The sequence below is a fragment of the Thamnophis elegans genome, chromosome Z, assembly GCF_009769535.1.
Source record: "Thamnophis elegans isolate rThaEle1 chromosome Z, rThaEle1.pri, whole genome shotgun sequence".
Taxonomy (NCBI): Eukaryota; Metazoa; Chordata; class Lepidosauria; order Squamata; family Colubridae; genus Thamnophis; species Thamnophis elegans.
In genome coordinates, this window is record NC_045558.1 from 41,217,959 (window position 1) to 41,238,984 (window position 21,026).

The 21,026-nt window shown below is 41.6% G+C and overlaps 1 protein-coding gene across 1 annotated transcript; it reads right to left on the reverse strand.

The window, feature by feature from the left end:
- Positions 1-5,120: 5,120 nt before the first annotated feature.
- On the reverse strand, positions 5,121-20,668 carry CZH7orf31 (chromosome Z C7orf31 homolog). The gene is made up of 7 exons (XM_032235835.1): positions 20,535-20,668; positions 18,103-18,273; positions 12,637-12,737; positions 11,256-11,323; positions 8,757-8,901; positions 8,480-8,571; positions 5,121-5,894 (listed from the first exon to the last, which is right to left on the reverse strand). Exons 1-7 carry the CDS (start codon positions 20,666-20,668, stop codon positions 5,121-5,123), a joined length of 1,485 nt encoding a protein of 494 aa, XP_032091726.1.
- Between the last annotated feature and the right edge of the window lie 358 nt (positions 20,669-21,026).

Below are 21,026 nucleotides of genomic sequence, written 5' to 3' on the forward strand. Positions count from 1 at the left end.
TTAAAACAGTTAAGCAGAGTCATCCACGTGGTGACTCTAGCAGCAACTATCCCAGCCTGGCTAGCCTAGAGTAGCTCTTGCCTTTTTCTTTTTACATTTTCATCATGGCGGACAAGAGGAGAGTTGACACAGCTGGAAGGTATGTTGGTCGGAGGGAGGGGGTAGGGGGGAGGAATTCAATATTATATGTAAGTAATTGTAATTTGTTTTATTATAAGTAATTTGTGTGTTTGTGTGTGTGTGTGTGTGTGTGGGTGTGTTACTCGCCTCTGGTGGTGCACAGGCTGGCACTTTTTTCTTTTTTATTATTTCTACGCCTCGCCATAGAGCAGGATATGGCAGCTTCCGGCCATACAGCGGGTCCCATTGTATGACCGGGGTGGCGGCATGCACTTTAAAGTGCCAGCATGCCTCCCACTCCCAGCCATAAAGCAGGACATGTTTCGCTCTATGGCGGGGCGAGGCGGCATGCACTTTAAAGTGCCGGTGTGACTTCCGGCCATTCAGCAGGTCCCGCTGAATGGCTGGCCCAGAAGGCAAGCCGGCACTTTAAAGTATATGCCGCTTCAGCCCGCCATAGAGTGAAGCATGTCTTGATTTATGGCCGGGAGGCACGCTGGCATTTTAAAGTGCATGCCGCCGCTCCGAGCCCAGCCATACTCATGAGCATGGTTCGGAACGGCGAGCTCTCTGGTAGTGGTGGTGCTGGCAGCGGCAGCAGCAATAGCAGCGATGGCAGAAGCCCCGCCGACCAGCCGGATTCACCAAAAGCGGCGCCAGCAGCAACTAGACATGCTTGGGGAAGGGAGAGCCAGAGCCGGCTGCCCGGATTTGCACTCCAGCCGCCACCCACATGGGATGGGGAGTGAGCACACGAAAGAAGGAAAAGGAAAGGGCGATGGCTCCAGAACCCAGCGACCCGTGGGAGCGCCGGAGAAACCGACTGGAGGTTTGGGGTAGAAAGCATTTCTTCACCTCTGTCCCACCCTCCGGCGGCTTAAAGGGGCAGGACCCGGTTACCAGGCAGCGGTAACCACATTACCATGGGCTTTGCTACATATGGACCTGGGCTCGGCCCAAGAAGTGACGCCTCCAAAGGGCTGTCACCTGAGGCCGCCTCGTTTCGTTTCCTCTGCCCCGCCAGGTTGTGGAAAAATGAACAGCTCAATTCTCCGCTCTCATTTTCCTCAGTGTTCTGCCCCGGGCAATGAGGTTCTGCTCGGGCAGCCAATTAACTCCACGCTTGGGAATATTTTTCAGATCACGTTTATTGTCAGGAATCCTTAATAACAAAACTTACAGTTCAGTAATGAGGTTCTTCTGACTTTCTCTGATCTGTCCCTTCACGTAGTGTAAAAAGACATTAATTCCTCTAACCCATGCTGCTGGTGCAAAGCTGCTTCTGCTAATGCTGACAGGGATTCAGTGAGTGCGCATTAATAAAACAATTTCCCGGGCAAAATACCCCACTGCGCAATCAGGGAGCACAGATGTGATCACATGTTATGGGACTACATTTCCCACAAGGTAGTTGCATTTCCCATGAGATAGCTGCTTAAAGGAGACAGTTTCTAATTTTTAAATTAACTATATACTGTTGGGTCAGCACACTCAGCCTCCGCGCTATTGGTGTGTGTGTGTGTGGGGGGGGGGGGTTTAAACCATCGCCTTGCACCAGAATTGATAGGAAATAAAAGGCTGAATTGTTTTTAGCCTACTTATCTCCCCAATATGCAAAAGATCACTTGGAGTTAAGTAAGACCTTTAAATGATATTTGCTTCAAAATGTTTAAGAAACTTGGTTTCCCTACCTTTCAAGAAGGGCTTGGCATTTAACTAGTTCTAATCCATCTCAGTAACAGATATTTCTTCAGGCAACCGGCAAACTATGGTTTAGGTTTAAGGATTGGATTCTGAAACGTTTTGCTAAGATGGCATATCTGCAAATCAAGGAACAAAATCACCCCCCTCCCCCAAATAATTTTGTCCTGTTTTGTTCTGTTCTTGGTTATTTTCTGTGAGTTTGTATTTGAATAAAAAAAATGGAAAATATGTGAAGTTACTTAGCCTAATATACTAATGCAACACATCTTGTTTACACATCATGATCAGTTCTAACTATGGATTTATAGATCACAATTGCTGTGTTCTTACAATAGGTTAAGCCAAAAACAAATCATAGATTAGTTGATTGAGCCAAACCAATATGTCCCTTGATTTATACTTTATAACAAAATGAGGCCCCTTTGCCTTAGTACATGTTCATACATCTTATTCAGCCCTAAGCATTATTTCACTACTTGATATATGGAAAAGAGGAAGTCGCCATGAAGTTTTAAGACACATTAACTTGCTGTCAGGAATCTTTCCAATATCCCACAAAGAACACATGATTATTTGTTAATTTATTTAAGCAAACAATTGAAGTTCCTTCAAGTGTTTTGGAATAGATTATTCTACATATAGCTCACATTTCTTATTCAGCTGATGATACTTCTGTTAACATTAACCCATGGTAAAAATAACAGCAATTGAATGTTTTACCACAATCAACTCATTACATGACTGGAGTAAAGTTAGCGGCAGGGCGGCTTTTGCCTGCTTTCAAGAGGCGTGTGGTGAGGTTTATGGCTGGTGAGGCAAGCGGGCAAAAGCCGCCCTGCCACCCCGGCGCTATGTCCGACATAGGGGCGGGATGCCATGTCCGACATAGAGGCGTCCCACCTCTATGTCGGACATAGCGCCGGGGTGGCTGGGCGCCCAGCCCGGCGCTATGTCCGACATAGAGGTGGGACGCCTCTATGTCGGACATGGCATCCCGCCCCTATGTCGGACATAGCGCCGGGGTGGCAGGGCGGCTTTTGCCCGCTTGCCTCACCAGCCATAAACCTCACCGCACGTCACTCGTGTCCTCCTCTGCCATTGCTGCCTCCTTGGGCATGGCCAAAGGATTGCCGCCAGACACCGGCCTCCCTGCTCTGGTTCGCAGCCTCTCACTTGTGGGAAAGCCGCCGGAGCTGCAGGCACAGTTGCCAGTGTTGATGGGAAGGAGGAGGTGCAGCCGAGAGGAAGGAGCTGGAAGTGGGAGACAGATCCCATGTTCGGGGCTCAGCACAGAGCGAACACTCCAAGCTCCGTGCTGCCGCCGTCTGCCGCACAGGGGATTCTGCCAAGGAAATGGGGTGGAAAGAAATTCAGCATTGGTGCTCCTGAAGGGAAGCTAGAAGGGGAAATTCTTGCACTATGGAGGCGTCGTTGTCCCAGGAAGTACTATTTGGAGTGGGAATGGAATCAGGGAACATGGCTCATCATGTTTAGGTGGGCAGCACTTGGGGGGGGGGGGGCAGAACTGCCTCTTGCGAGCCTGCTTGGGGAGCCCCTCACCTCAACTGGAAAGGGCAGAAGAGGAGAGCCAAGAAGAAGGAAATTTTGTGTATTTATTTCAAAGTAAATGGTAGCAAATGGATTTGATTTTTACCTTGCCTTTCCTGCTGATCAACTTAAGGGGATGTAGATGCCTAACACTCCCACCTCTTCCTTTCCCCCCATCCCAATGATTCCGTGAGGTGGGTCTGTCCCAAAGCCCCCCAGGCTCCTAAGGAGGCTTCAACCCACAACCACTGGTTTCTAGCTAGACCTCGGCCACCATGGCTCTCTGGCCTGCCGCCAGGCTGGTCATGTTGGCAGCAGCTCAGGAGGACAAGCAAGTACCAGAGGACCCTGCTGTGGGTCCAAACTGCAACAGATTGATCCAAAAGACGACCTCACAAGGTGTATTCAGGGGTCTCTGATGGGAGATGTGACTTCCTGGCCTCCTTCTGGCCCAAAGGCTCCCTCCCACCGTTTTTCTTTTGGGCTAAGGAGAAAGGCCAGAAAAGGCTACAGCTGGACATCAGGCGCCTCCTCCAACCAGTTCTCCAGCCAAGAGGCTCAAGTGTCCAAGCTTTGCACACACACACACACACACACACACACACAAACACACCCCAAACCCCAAGGCTCCTTGTTGTATGCTGCATCTGGCTCCTTCTCTCCAGGAAAGGTCTTCTAGTCCAGTACCACCCAATCCAGGGGGCAGAGAGCAAGGAAGCACTTTCTCTGGTGTGGGATGTCCAGTGGGAAGGGTGGGTCCTCACCTTGGCATGTCCCCTGCTGTGCCAACCCTTGCCTGGAAAGAGATCGGACACCTGGCACTGTGTGTGCTTCTTCTTCCTGTGGGGCTCAGGCCTGTTCCTGGCAGGGCTAAGGGGGGGGGGGGTCAATTTCTCTCCCTTACGGATATGCTGGGTGTGCTAGTGAATCAGAGAGATGGCAGTGCCAGGAATGGGAACTGGTGCCCTCAGCCTCCACCACACATTCTTGGCATCCTCTATGGCCCAAGTCCATAGCTGGCATGCACAGGGCCAATTTAACAGTATTATGGGCCCCCTGGGCAAAGAAGTGTTCTGGGGACCCTACGACAACTACCCACAGAAATAAAAATGTAAGTGCTAAATATTTCACAATATATAATTGCATATTGTTTTTGTGATTAATCACTATGCTTTAATTATGTTCAATTTGTAATAATGAAAATACATCCTGCATATCAGATATTTACATTATGATTCGTAACAGTAGCAAATTACAGTTGTGAAGTAGCAACGAAAATAATTTTATGGTTGGGGGTCACCACAACATGAGGAACTGTATTAAAGGGTTGCGGTACTGGGAAGGTTGAGAACCACTGATCTAGATGATGATCTATTTTAGAAATATTACTATTATAGAACAATGATTCTGATGCAATATTTGAAAAGTGGATAGCATGGTTAAAGACAGCTAAGTGATATTCCTATTTTACAGAATAGGAACACTGAGGGTGAAAGACACAAACAGTTAAGCACAGCAATTTCTTTACTTGTAGTTTATAAAGTATTGGGAATATGCAATTTTGGCAGACTACTGCACACCACAGAGGCCTGCCAGTGTATTCTAAACCATCCCTACATTAGAGGATATTGAAACAATTTCATAACAATAACTAAGAGAGAAAAATACAAAAAAATAAAAAGACCAATTCAGTAGTGCAGTCTGTGGCTGAGGTGTTTATAAGTTCTGCTGTTTTTGAAGATGAATTATTACAAAAAGAAAGCATGGATGCCCTGGAATTTATGCTTTCTGCCATACCTGTCATGATCCCTCAGGTCTCTTAGTCCCCGCCTTGTAAGATCGTTCAAGTACTTGATGGCTTCTCCCTTTGTAAAAGAATCCTGGATATCAAGTAATTTTGTCTGAGGTCGAACCATCCCACAATTAGGCATCCAGTCTGAGGATGGATTGCAGCTTGTTATAATCTCTCCGACACTAGAAGCACATTCGGAATCTGGTTTACTACACCTTTCACACTTCAGTTGTGTTGAGGTTGTGGCTGGCTTACTGAGAATGGCAGGATTATGCCACACAATATATCTGTTTAAATGAGAGGGTTGCAAATCTTCATAGTAAACGGATTCAGCAGGCTTTAGAATTGGATCTGGTTCAGGTGATACTGTAATTTGCCTATGGTACAATTGATCTGTTTTCCAGGTATCGGTAATTTTCCGAAATCTGTTCGAGAGCAGTTTCTTATCTTGACTGTTTTCTTCCTGGCAAGCTATTTCAGACTGAATCCAATTGTTGAGCAGGTAATTGTCCCTTTGACTTACTTTGGGGGGACTCAGGGGTGCTTTCTCACTATTGTGCATTCCCTCTGAATGCCAGTTTATGCTGCAATGGTCTCTTGAATGAAGTGGTGACTCATAGTTCTCTGTAGCATGTGGATGTTGATGATGTGACTTCCTGCGTTGAAGGACACGGGCAATTCGTCCTTCCAACGGCCTTACTTGAGACATATCTGAATGAAGGGATTCTTTCTGAAGAACAAATGAAATAGAACGGATTGCCAGGACTTATATATACAATGCTGCATATCTGAATATTATTTTTTTGGAACCAAATAGACCCTATATATTTATTTCATATGAGCTTCCATCTCAGTCTAGTAATTCTTAGTGGTTAGCAATACATAAAACATAAAGGAACACAATATAAACTAAATCAATAATACAATGCAACTGAGAGTTGTAATAAGTTATAATTCACTGCAATAAGCCTGAACTAGCATCCTGGCACCAGCACTTGAGGAGAAAACCAGGTCTTCAAGGGCTTCGGAAGATTACTAGGGTCACAGTCATCCAAACTTGGACAGATGCCACAATAAAGAAGACATATTTTTTTGAGTCCTCTTTAGATGACAGTGTTTAACAGAAGGACCCAGAGCATGTTCATTTTGCCATGAACATGGCAAAATAAGTGGTCTGGCAATACAAAGATTACCTATGTCAATCATGATATGCCCACATAACAATACTGCTTTGCCATCAAAGGAACTACCTCCCAATAGATTTCTACATGCAGTTCAAGATGATATTATCTTGAATTGCATGTGGAAATCTGTTGGGTGGTAGTTCCTTTGATGGCAAAGCAGCGATGTTGAATGCTCTTCAAGGATAGCTCCAAATAGAGCAGTGGTTCTCAACCTGTGGGTCGTGATTCCTTTGGGGGTCGAAAGACCCTTTCATAGGGGTTGTCTAAGACCATCCACCTCCACTGGTGTCGCTTATGCTCAGGAGCACATCCTGAAGTGGCAGGTGCATGAAGAGCACTGGGTGGCAAAGCAGCCAACTTCGGGCGCAACCCAGATGCCTCCTTGCCTGATCTCCACGCCAGGGAAAGGCCGAGGCACTGAAGGGGGAGAGAGATGGGTTCTTCTGGGTGGTGGATCAGCCTCGGCTCCAACTGATGTCCAAAGTGGGCGCTGATGGTGGTGCCACTTCAGCCCAGCCGCCTGCACAGGGGCTTGAAGGCGGCCGGAGAGCAGAAGACCGGCGAGGCAGTTGGGCCACCCACTTCAGCCGGCAGGATAGGCTCTCACCCAGGCAGGCGCACACCAGGATTCAAGCCACTTTGGGCCTGGACGCTGCCTTCGCTGCCCCCACTGCTGGTCCTGTCCTGCGGGCTAAACTGAGCTAGGAGGATTTTTGACCCCCAGGAAGGCTGGCAGGAGAGGTTGGAGGGGAGGACAGACCCCGTCCACCCATTCCTTCCATCCCAAAGAATTCCACTCGGGATGGAAGCACAGTTCGATGTAGTTTAAGTCTCCGTTTAAAATCCCATTTAAAGGACAACTTCTTAATCTGTGTTTAATCAATTGCTCACACCAATTTACCGCGACGTATTCCTATGCCTGGTTGTAACAATTCAAAAGAAAGGAAGAAAGAAAGAAAGGAAGGAAGGAAGGAAGGAAGGAAGGAAGGAAGGAAGGAAGGAAGAAAGAAAAAGGAAGGGAATGGAGGGAGGCACGGAAGGAAAGAAAGAAAAAGTAAGAAATTGAGTAAGAAAGTAAGTAAGTAAGTAAGTAAGTAAGTAAGAAAGAAAGAAAGAAAGAAAGAAAGAAAGAGAAAGAGAAAGAGAAAGAAAAAGAAAAAGAAAACTGGGTGGGTGGGTGGAACGGAATGTAAAAAAAGTAAACTTAATAAAGTGAAACTCATTTAAACCATGAACTGCTGCTGGAGGCAGGCAGGGAGGTCGTTTTATCCTGGAAAATCCAGCTTGGCTGATCTTCTACCAAACCAAGATTGGCAGATTAATCACTATGCTTTAATTATGTTTAATTTGTAATAATGAAAATAAATGCTGCATATCAGATATTTACATTACAATTCATAACAGTAGCAAAATTACACTTATGAAATAGCAACGAAAATAATTTTATGGTTGGGGGTCACCACAATATGAGGAACTGTGTTAAAGGCTGATTAGAAGCAGGGTATCCTGATTCAGGAAAAAGTACAATGGGCAGACAAGATGGATTGATACAAAGACCCTCCTAGCAACTCATATTAAGCCCTTATTAGGGATGCGGTGGCTCAGTGGTCAAGATGCTGAGCTTGTCGATCAGAAGGTCAGCAGTTCAGAGGTTCGAATCCCTAGTGCCATATAATGGATTGAGTTCCCATTACTTGTCCCAGCTTCTGCCAACCCAGCAGTTCGAAAGCATGTAAAAATGCAAGTAGAAAAATAGGGACCACTTTGATGGAAATGTAACCGAACTCTTTGCGCCTTCGGCGTTGAGTCATGCTGGGCACATGACCACAGAGACATCTTTGGACAGTGCTGGCTCTTCAGCTTAGAAACGGAGATGAGCACTGCCCCTAGAGCTGGAACGACTAGCACACATGTGCGGGAGAACCTTTACCTTAAGCCATTCTTGCAACAGAACTTTAAAAACAACCCCAAGTTCCCTCTGAAATCCAACCAGTCCATTAGGTGCTTGTGGTGGACTGTTCAAGTAATCCTTGTACCCTGCAAAGAGGATCGGCTATTCCAAAGCTAATGTGTGATTGTTGCCATGACAAGAGACTAAATCCAGATCCATGATATCACTTCCTGTACTTACAAGATCCACACTTTTGCCCAGTTCTCCTGTTGTTCTGCCAATAAGCTTGGCATCATAGTCATCTAGCTGCAATGGGTTCATACGCCCTCTACCTAAAAAAAAAAAAGTAATTAAAATATTATTTTATAATTTTTATTCCTTTTAAACAAATATTTCGTTTGTCTACATTTTTAAAAAAATCCTCTGGATTTTTTTAGGAAGATAAAAAGAACCAAATGATTATCTGAAAGTGTTTGTGATTTGAACTATAATACTTTAGTTTGATAAAAATGTATACCTGTGTAGTCTCGCTTGTATGCAGATAGCCAAAGAGCTTTCTTTACGTTTTCTAGTATATTGGCAGCCCGAGGTGAAAGATCAGGTTCTGGAGGCTGGAATGTTGATTTAGGAGTTTCATCTTGGTGATCGATTCCTTCAGTGACCTGAGATTTGGCATAAAGATATAAATAAAACATGTTGACAAATGACTTCATTTGAAGCAATATTGGGAATGCATACTGGTTCTTCATTGGTTTGGGAAGTAGCAGTTTTTAAAATTAAATTTTAAAACATTTAAAAATCTAACAGGATGCTGCATATATTTTCCATCTCACATGTACTTCTCTCCCTTTTTATTCTAGAATAAGTTCAGTATAATTGAGATGTAATATTTAATGAAAAGTGTATTCATTTTTTCTCCTTGCTGTTCTGAATAAATTGGACTTTCAATATACATGCTGACATTTTAGAAAACGTCAGTTCAACACATACAGAAACTGATTTAGATTGAGACTACAGACCTTACTAAAGGTTAAAACACCCTGACTTTCCTTCTAGTTCCTGTTGTAAATCAAATCAGGAAATGAACAGGGAAAGAGGGGGTAGGGAAGGGAATAATTTTAATAGTGATATGAAAAGTCCTTCTACTGTAATGTGAAATAGAGTGAAATATCTATTGGATCAAAGGCAAACAACCTGGGGCTCTCCATGTCCTTTGGACCACAACATTCCTTGTCACTGGACTAGGCTGGCTGGGACTGATGGAAATTGGAGTCCTCAATGCCTAAATGTGCCAAGTTGAATGCTAGAAATGTGGGGAAACTGTGGTTTAATGCTGAGATTTGCATGGCAAGTGCAATATGTTTTGCCTTACTCTCAGGCTGCTCCCATGAAGGCTGGCTTGTAATCTGTTAAATAGGCCCCAAATGTCTGACATTTTCTGTAGAAACTTTCTATAGAAGAATTAAGAAGTCCCGGCAAAAGAATTTCAAGGACAGTTGTACATCAAAAGCAAGCCCTATTTACATTTAAATAAACATTCATATTTTTGGACCTCTTTCTTCTAACTGGGCAGACTTCACTGTCTCTATCTTTCTTTGATCATGAACAACGTATTTAATATTAGACTATTTTCCTCTGACTAATTTTCACACTTAAAAGTAATAACGCCAAATTTCTTGAGAGTCTTGTCCCAAAGAAATTGCTATTCATGCAAGAAATCAATCGCATAGAAGATATTTTTTCAAACGCAGTGTGGTGACTGTTTACTGGATACCTTAGTATTTCTTACACTGAATTTCATGATGTTTTTTTTAAATATCTTCTTTCAAGCCAAGTGTTTCTTAAAGCTCCTCTTGAATATCTATGGCTTAAAGTTTAATAACTGCAATTGATAATATTCTAAATGTTGTAGAAATTACATAGTACCTGGTGGTTGATTTTATTATGATTCACTGTATAGTCAGCCAGATGTTCAGACTGTATTTGGCATTTTTATCAACTTATTGAGTCCTTCCCAAGAATCTGGAATAGGCAGATGTTGATGTTTGATGGTGTTAGAAGTATCATTGCAAGATGTAAGCTGCTCCAAGTAAAGCTGCCTTTTGCAGTTGACTGATGGTGAATTGGTCAATGCTAAGTGGTGCTTCAGTTGTTTTGAGATTGCAACCAGCGCACATATTACTATTGGTATTACTTTCGCTTTCTTCCGCTACAGTTCTATTTCTATTGGCAGGTATTTGGGCCGTGGTGGTGCAGTGGTTATTTGTCATGCCATTGTTTGTAATCGATCTCTGCAATCTTTTTGCAGCTGCTAACCAGTTTCTTCAGCTTTTTTTTGCAGAGGTGGCACTTACTATCTGTTGATGTTTTCTTAATTCTGGCTTTATATCAGGCATGAAATCCTCTTACCTTCGCTGTTGGTTCGGAACTAGCTTCGCTCACATGTGGCGCTTCTGAACATGCACAGAGCATCCATGGCGATATCTGGGCAGGTGGGTGGAGCCTCCCACTGCCGCCACTACCAGTTTTCCCAAACTGGGGCGAACCAGCAGAATACCACCTCTGCTTTATATGCATTTATTCTTAAGGTTTGATCTTGTGCAGCCAGAAATAGCCCCCATTTCTTTCTTCAACTTTCCTACTGTTAGCCATTGCTGGGTTTTGTTATTATCTGCTTTACCTATTGTTGTTTTTTAAAATGTACTGTATTATTGTTGTTGTTGTTGTGACTTTGGATCAGTCCTCATGACTACATTGACAAGCCCATGCAATTTTCTTGCTAATATTTCAGAGGTGACTTTCCATTAACCTCTTTCCAGGACTGAGAAGGAAAAAAAGAAACTGCCCCAAGTCACCCCAAGAAGTTCTATGTCTCCCAGAGATAGCAGCTTTTTGAGATTTCAGGTTAAGCTTACTGGAGGATGTCAGATATTGCACCTGAGATCTGAAATATGCAAGCCATGTGTTTTGCCACCAAGTTTATGATGTTTTTAAACTACTAGTAATAATTACTTACATGACGTGAACACGTCACAGCTTCTCTATAGATAGATTCATTAGCATCTTCCTTTTTATTGGGGCCAACTGCAATGTCAGATGAAAACATTCCATTATAACATTACATTCATGAAATTTAGCTTAGAATCCCTATGAGTTCTGCTCAGACTAGCAGAATTGACATTGCTTGTGATATTCTTCCATTACACTGTGTCTAGTTTTTAAAAGTACCATGAAAATTAATACAAAGGCAGTTCCATTTCTCTGGCTTTGCAGAGAAAGTTCTAGATCTCTGATTCTGATTCTGTAGGACTATTAAAATAATTCTTTTTGCTGCAAACACAAAGAGCTAAAGATACTGGAACTGTGTTTGCATGCTGAATTGACATTGAAATATCCTTGTGAGTAGAAAAAGCAGGGGAATAACTATTATTAGGATTTTTAGTGAATGAAAAATAATCTCTATCTCTATCTCTTTAAAAGAAAAAAACTCATTCTACATTTAAAAAAATATGGCAATAGAGGCAGATTAGCTTCTCTATCAGTTCTTCTTCGGGGGAGAGGATGATTTCCTTTCAATAAAATAGGACCTTTTGCTATAAACTAAACACAGAAAGTGGTTCATGGTATTTATTTTGGTTGGCGAGCTTTGCACACAACTAATTTTAGACTTTCCAACTAGCAGCTAATTAGCGTGGACTATAACAGTTACCAACCTAGTCTATAATGCAAATGTTGATTTTTCTCTATAACACTCTTTTAAGCTACAACCAAAACATGGAGGAAAGGGAAAACACGCTACAGCAAAATATATATCATTCAAAAAATCTTTGTAGGAAGAAATCCCCAAAAGCTAGATTTTAAATAGTGCTTTCTGTAAGACATTATACCAGTGTTTCTCAACCTTGGCGACTTTAAGTCCTGTGGACCTCAACTCCCAGAATCCCCCAGCCAGCACAGCTGGCTGGGGTATTCTGGGAGTTGAAGCCCATAGGACTTAAAGTCGCCATGGTTGAGAAACACTGCATTATACCTTACGGAGTCCCCCAAGCATTATTTTAAATGAGTCATGTTCATATTTCATGCATAGTGGATAGTAAAGATTACTAAAGTCAATGTGCCTTAAAGAATAATGTAGGTTGTTGTTGTTTACTTAGGGCTATGGAAAGCATTTAAAAGGGCCACTTTTCAAAGTACATGGCTTGAGCAAAGTATCCCTCCATAAAATACCAAAGCAACAATGCTCTCTGGAACATTTGCCTAGCTGCTTTGAAAAAATTCCCTGTTTTCTCCACATATGCATGAATAGACCTTCTGCTAGAATTTCCAGTGGAGCACTTTGCTTGTCTACTACTGAATATTTAAATAGTGAATATTTTAAAAAGAGAAGTTTGCTTTACCTTGGATATCAGTGTTGCCATGGACATAAGGATGAAAAGGACGAAATCGGCCCTCTATGAGTAGAGCACCTGGTGCCTTATATTTTAGATACCTTGCACACCTAAACAATAGAGCAAATATTTTATAAATATTTGGCAAGAAAATAAAACACATAAGGTTACTTAACAACAACTTCTATAAGTCCTGTATGTATGTATGGATTCTTCTTCTTCTTCTTCTTCTTCTTCTTCTTCTTCTTCTTCTTCTTCTTCTTCTTCTTCTTCTTCTTCTTCTTCTTCTTCTCCTTCTTCTCCTTCTCCTTCTTCTCCTCCTCCTCCTCCTCCTCCTCCTTCTCCTCCTTCTCCTTTTCCTTTTCCTTCCTTCCTCCTCCTCCTCCTCCTCCTCCTCCTCCTCCTCCTCCTCCTCCTCCTCCTCCACAACCACCACCACCACCACCACCACAACCACCACAACCACCTCCACCTCTGCTTTTTCTGCTTCTGTTTTATCATCATTCTAAAACTATATGATCAACCTTGCTTTGGCTATGAGTAGCAAAAAAGAGGCATTTTTAACAGCATGTTCTTGAATCCTTCATAGGTCAATATATACACTTCCTATTTAGAAGGCATTGCTACTGGTTTCTGTGAACCAGAAAATCAATAGCTAATATCTGAAAATGCAGGGAATGCTGAACTCCTTACTATGGCCTCTCCCTTGTTTACCCACTGTTTAATAACCTTATTACTCATAGTACATAAACTAAGAAACAAGAGTGGACAAGCAGGAACTTTGGTTTCTATTAATTATGCTATAGATTATGAACCCAGCATTGTTCATGTTGCAATAGCTGAATAAGTCTCCTCCTATTTTTTTTTTTTACATGGCTGTACTTGTCCTATGCCTATATTTTGCCGTATTACTTATATTATTTTGACAATTTTAAGTCCAACTATAAATACATTGCTTTTTGTTTTAAAAAATCATAACTTACACATTCTGTTCACACTGATTCAGTTTTTAGTACTACCCACAAATATTATATGCTTTTAAAGCAGGAATGAGGAGCATGTTAATCTCCAGATGTTGCTGATCTATCACATGTTCACCACTGCCCATGACGAGAGTAGCTACTGGAAAGTAGAGTTCAATGATATTTGATGGCTATAGATTCCTCTTGTTCATCTGAGGGGATTAGGTTTCCATGCAGCTTATATTTAAAGTGGCTATGAAGAGCTGAGACTAGTTCAAAAAGCCCAGATTACAGCTCCACCTAACAACACTCAGGTGGTACCCATGAGTAGAATTTAAGAGAATGATCTACATGGGCAGAAAAAAATAGAAGATATATGCTTACTTGTTTGAATTGGAATTTTCTGGCAACTCAGGTAATCTGTAATTAGAATAAAAAAATATTCTGCATTTATTTATTTATGAATCCAATTTATATAGCTGCTCATACCACTAATATGATTCTAGGATTCTAGGTGCCAAACAATAAAACAACCACCAAGTCAACAGCTCTATGGAGGTGGGTTTGGTGATTGGCACAAAGTAACAGCTGACTTTCATGACTGAGGCAGGACTTGAACTCACAATCTTCTGCTTTTTCACATGGTGTTGGCTTGCAATAAGTCCTAACACTGAAATCTAGCATAAAATCAATATAAATGAATAGTACAGATAAGAAGGAATATGCTTTCTCCTGCTTTCTAGCCTGGTATCTTAACCACTATACCAAAATCTCACAAGCTCCCTATTATGTGTTTATCATATTTTAAGAGATTTCCACCAGGACAATTCTTTATTAGGCTTTATAACCAGATGCATTCCAAATTTTTTGAAAAAAAAAACACCTTCTGTTAAGCAGAATTGTCTACAGCCAAATAAATCAAATAACAATTTGTTTGCATGAAGTGCTGCCATTTTGAAACAGTTGTATTATAAAAATAATTGCATACCTAGTTATAACAGCATTCTGTAAAGACAAGCAGCAATTGAAAATAATTACTGCCGAGGATCTAAAAATTAAGTTTGTTATCTGATAAGAATGTTATTAAAAGTTCCAAGTGCAGAAAATTCACATTACTACTACTACTACTACTACTACTACTACTACTACTACTACTACTACTACTACTACTACTTTTTATTGTGCTATTTTTTTAAAAAAATGATCAGCTGAAGATGGCAAACATACTTCTGGTCTCCTTTGTTCTCCGGACAAATCACTCTGTGAGCAGTGTTGAGTGGAGAGAATGTGATTGGTTCAAAGGCACCCAGCAAGCTTTAAAGCAGGATTAGAATGCACAATCTGCTGGTTTCTACCTAATGCCTTAATCATTACACCAAATTGGCTTAATTAAGAATGTTTTAATTCTCTCTCTCTCTCTCTCTCTCTCTCTCTCTCTCTCTCTCTCTCTCTCTCTCTCTCTGTGTGTGTGTGTGTGTGTGTGCTGGGCTTGTTGGCTGGAAAGCCAGCAGCCCAGGTTCGAGACCTAACTCCATGCAAGAGGATAAGCTCCCATCCTCGTCCCAGATTCTGCCAACCTAGCAGTTCAAAACATACAAATGCAAGTAGATAGATATCACTTTGGTGGGAACATCACTCTGTGATGTCATAATGGCGACATGATTATGGAAATGTCTTTGGACACTTTTGGCTCAATGGCCTGGAAACGGAGATGAGCACAGCACGCTATAGTTGACAACAACTAACAGAGTGAAATCTACAGGGGACAGAGGTTACAGAACACTTTTAAGTGTTAAACACCTATCAGAACCACTCCCTTTTCCTCTCCCTCTCCCTCTATCAATCACTATCACTATATCAGTATCTCTCTGTCAATATCTATTTTTTATTCTTGTCTTTTATTTTTTCTATTTTATGTGTAATAAAAACATCTCTCTCTCTCTCTCTCTCTCTCTCTCTCTCTCTCTCTCTCTCTCTCTCCACATGTGCATGTCTGTTTACAGAAAATTAAGTTTGAACTGTCCACTAGGTGGCAGAAAAGAATCTCTCTTTTTCTTGCTGTTCCATTTATTCATTTGAGTTTTTTAAATCCCATCTTTATTATAAGTCAACGGTGAACATCATATTACCCTGTTTTCCCCAAAATAAGACTTCCCTGGATAATAAGCCCAATCAGGCTTTTGAGCACATAAACCCTCCCCCCCAAAATAAGCCCTTCCTAAAAATATTGCAACACAGCAGCAGCCATGAAGTGACCATGCTTGCCCATTCTTGAATCTCAAAAATAATAAGACCTCCCCGAAAATAAAACCAAGTGCTTATTTCGGGGGGGGGGGGCAAAGAAAAATAAGACCCTGTCTTATAGGGTCTGAATGACTGAATTGACTGAATGACTGGCTCAGCCCCTCTCTTTCAGGTTAACATCACAGGGTGTTAGGTGCAGGAAAAATAGGAAGAAATTCCGTGTTTTCCCCCAAAATAAGACCCTGCCAGTCATTCAGTCAATTTTTCATGTCTTTTTAATAGATAACCCCACTTTAAAGTTTGTGCAATAGAGTATATTCATGGCAGTGGTGGGTTTCAAATTTTTTTAGAACCTCTTCTGTAGGTGTGGCCTGCTTTGTGGGAGTGGGTTGCCGGCCATGTGATCGGGTGGGAGTGGCTTGCCAGCTATGTGACTGAGTGGAAGTGGCTTGGCAGTCATGTGACTGGGTGGGTGTGGTCAACTTGTAAAATGTGGGGAAATTCACTTAACAATGCTCTTGCTTAGCAACCAAAATGTTGGCTCAGAAACTCTGGCATTTGAAGCACGCAAGTCTTAAAGCTGTCAAGTTACAAGACCCTTGCACCCCTAACCCTTTAGAAAAAAAAAAACCAGGGATATTCAAACTTGGCAGCTGAAAGACTTGTGGACTTCAATTCCCAGAATTCCTCCTCCAGTCATGTTGGCTCAGGAACTCTCTCATTGAAGTGTGCAAGTGTTAAAGTTGTCAAGTTACAAGACCCTTGCACACCTAACCTTTTAGAAAAAAAACCAGGGATGTTCAAACTTGACAGCTTTAAGACTTTAAGGTTTAGATAGGACTCTTAGAGGTGGGCAGGGCAGTTGATAAGCCAGCCAATCAGTGAACGGCGGGCAGGGCAAGCATGGTACGGACAGGCGGGGGGGGGAGCTGGAATGGTACTAAACACCATTGTAGATTTGTGGAACCTCTTCTATAGAAGAGGTTAGAACTGGCAGGAACCCACCCCGATTCATGGCACCAGATTAATAAAATATGGTGGGGAGAAGATTTGTATGTTAAAATAAGTGACCTACAAAATCTAATGCTGAAGAAACAATTGTTCTTTTTGTATACATAAATATCACATCAGCAATATTTCATGTAACATTGAAGACTTAATTTGAGCAAATGAAAAGCTATCAGGTGGTTAAATTCAAGAACATATTATTAATCTTGCAGTCCTCAACATACAATCAATTAAAGTTTAAAAGAGACATACAGAATCTTTGTGAGGTCAGATTTTCAAAAAGTCACTTGACATGTTCAGGATGCAGTCCTTTTTATAATAAACCAGAGGTGGTATTCAGCAGGTTCTGATCAGTTCTGGAGAACCGGTAGCAGAAATTTTGAGTAGTTCGGAGAACCGGTAAATACCACCTCTGACTGGCCCCATCCCCATCTATTCTCTGCCTCCCAAGTCGCAGCTGATCGGGAGGAAATGGAGATTTTACAGTAACCTTCCCCTGCCACGCCCACCAAGCCACGCCACCAAGCCATGCCACACTGATCAAGCCACACCCACAGAACTGGTAGTAAAAAAATTTGAATCCCACCATTGTAATAAATCATTCTATCTGAAAGACTATGTTTAAAAGTCACCTGAAACCTGGCATGTAGATTTGAAAGAAGCCCAGAGCAGGCAGGCGAAATCTTCCCTCCTCCCAAGGTTGGCAGTATATGATGCTAAACAGAGGTGGTATTCAGCCAGGTCTGACAGGTTTTGGAGAACTGGTAGTGGAAATTTTGAAAGTTGGGAGGGAATGGGGATTTTGCAGTCTCCTTCCCCTGCCATGCCCATAAAGCCATGCCCACAGAACCAGTAAAGTACCAGTAGTAAAACCAGTAGTAAAAATTTTTGAATCCCACCACTGATGCTAAAGGTGCCTTGACAAGATAAGAAATAGTGGAAGCAACAGCTGAGAAATTTGGTGAAATGGTTAAGGTGTGCTGCTTAGAAAGCAGGAGATTATAGCTATATTTTGGGTCAGTTGCACTCTCTTAGACCAACTCACAACACAGGGTTGTTGTTGTGAGGAAAATAGGAGGACAACGGAATATTAAGAAGGCTCACAACCTTGACTTATTTATAAAGCAAGAAATGTGAGATAAGTATCTAATAAATAAAAACAAATAATTTATCCTCATTCAGGAACAAGAGTAAGGCTAAAGCAGATGATACCAAAGAAAGAATATGTAACAGTCAATCAAAAACAGAATGGTTCTACAACCTTAATGGAACATTTTTGGTATCCTCCTCAGAGCACGGTCCATGAGTAAACTTGTAAGGTGGTTCATAGTTTCTGTGATATTCAGGTAGCATAGGCTCAGTTTCTCTAGGTTCTTGACTTCCTTTCAAGATTGATTTGCAGAGCTGAAATGTTTTCCTTAGTTCCTCAAATCTGAAATGAGATCAAACTTTAGGAAAGAACAATTGCAATCATAACATACTAAGCCTGGTTGATAGCTTATGGTGATCCAGAATTGCTGAATTATACCTGAAATTTTACTGAATTTTTCTCACTAATTCTTGTAATAGATCTGAAAGTTGTGTTCAGACATATGGCTTGCTTAATCAGGATTTATTGAGTAAACCACAATTGGCTGGGTTTATACAACATTAATTAGCGTGATATAACATACAAGTAGCCTTCTGTCTAATTTCATAACTCCACTGTAGATGATCTAGAAAGACTTCTAGAAAGTATATATTTCCAATCTCTTCCATTCCAATAATCCAGATGAAAAACTCACAGCAAATCAGTATACCTAACCAACCTTAAAATATCAGGATATTAGGGACACTAGAAACTCTTTCTGTTTCAAGTTTGAGCATTCTAGACATATATTAAGTTTGTTTTTACATTTCCTACACTGAGAATATTTGAACATCCTAAACCAGGGGTAGTCAACCTTTTTATACCTACCACCCACTTTTGTATCTCTGTTAGTAGTAAAATTTTCTAACTGCCCACCGGTTCCACAGTAACAGTGATTTATAAAGTAGGGAAGTAACTTTACTTTATAAAATTTATAAAGCAGAGTTACAGCCAACCCCTAGCGCCCACCATGAAAGCTGGAACTCTCACTAGTGGGCAGTAGGGACCAGGTTGACTATCACTGTTAGTTAGTTAGTTAGTTAGTTAGTTAGTTAGTTAGTTTATTAAACTTGTATGCCACCCTATTCACAGCGGGACTCAGGGTGGCTAACAAACCAATAGGAAAGGGGGGCAATACAAAGAAAACAAACAAGACAGGACAAAATACAAAAAACAGATTAAAAAAACTCCTCAACAGCCACAACAATTCGAGTGGGGCTGGGAACTCAACAGCCCCAGGCCTGCTGGAACAGCCAGGTGTCGACGGCTTTGCGGAAAGCCTGAAGGGTGGTGAGGGTCCGAATCTCCACGGGGAGATCATTCCAGAGGGCCGGAGCAGCCACAGAGAAGGCCCTCCCCTGGGGGATCAACAGTCGACATTGGCTAGCAGATGGAATCCGGAGGAGGCCTAAACTGTGGGATCTAATTGGTCGTAGGGAGGTAATTGGCAGGAGGCGGTCTCTCAAGTACCCAGATCTGATACCATGTAGGGCTTTAAAAGTAACGACTAGCACCTTGAAGCGCGTCCGGAGTCCAATAGGCAGCCAGTGCAGCTCGTGGAGGATAGGTGTAACGTGGGTGTATCGGGGTGCACCCACAATCGCTCGCGCGGCTGCATTCTGGACAAGCTGAAGTCCCCGAATGCTCTTCAAGGGCTGCCCCATGTAGAGCGCATTACAGTAGTCCAGTCTTGAGGTCACAAGGGCGTGAGTGACTGTTCTGAGAGCCTCCTGGTTCAGGTAGGGACGCAATTGGTGCACCAGGCAAACCTGGGCAAATGTCCCCCTGGTCACAGCCGACAAATGGTGTTCTAAAGTCATCTGTGGATCCAGGAGGACTCCTAAATTGCGAACCCTGTCTGAGGGGCGTATAATTTCATCCCCCAGCCTGAAAGTTGGAATACAAGGCCAATTATTGGGATAGTGCCCTAAACAGTGTCCTAAACACTGTTTTCTGCAGGTTCTAGAAGGAAGATAAACATAGATATATATGTATGTATGTATTTGTGTGTGTGTGTGTGTGTGTGTGTTGCAGCCTCAAATAGATATATATGTATGTGTGTGTGTGTGTATTTGACATTGAAAAAAAACAGCTGAGTTCTGTTTACCATGCAACAATTGCCATCTTATCTTACCTTTTTGACAACTTGGCTGCTTTGGTGGACTTTGTTCTGAACTAAATATAAACATTGTTGAAGTGCAGTAGGATGAAAGCAAGAGAAGCATTTAAATATCTTGTATGTCTTTGGCTTTCTAGTTGGTGAGTTGATATCCCTTTGTTTTGCATCATTTAAAAAGGTATAATTGATTTGATGTTGATGATGGAGAATCATGTACAGAACATGATTTTCTGTTTAGTCCTAATTAATGTTTCAAATGCATTTTCACAAAGAATACAATCCATATAAAAATCTTTTTTTCACAAATACAGATAATTAGACAAAGGAGCAAGAACGTACCAACTAAGCCTTGATCTTAGCAATTGTTCAGATACATCCCATTATATAAATATTTAAATCTAGATTAAAGCTATGAATGTAGAGTTGAAAGCAGTTACATTTTTACCTTTTTGAGAATATAGGTGGGCCTGGAGGGATGTGCAGTGGAGTTAAGTGATCAGTGGATTCCAAAGTTTTCATTACTACAGAATCTCCATCTTGTACATCATTGTAATAGGTCATTCTTGGACACACCTCCATCTTAAACTGCTAGGGAGAAGACCTAAAAACAGATAATTTCAATGGTCTGGTTCTGAAACCAACCAAACAAATACATTTGAATACACATTTAGATTGTATTGGAATGCTAAATATGTTTGAACAAATAAAATGGATAAGAACGTTTAGCATTTAACATAAATAAGGGAGGGAAGATTTCTAAAATAGAGACAGTCATTTTGCATTTTTAGTAGATCAAGGTTTCTAATTAAAATAAGAATTTTATTTGTCAGAAGTCACATAAAGCAATCACAATCACAAAAAAATGAATGTGATGTAATGATGATTTATTTTACTAGTGTATTGGATTGAGTAAAATATGCATATTATGAATTTAAGT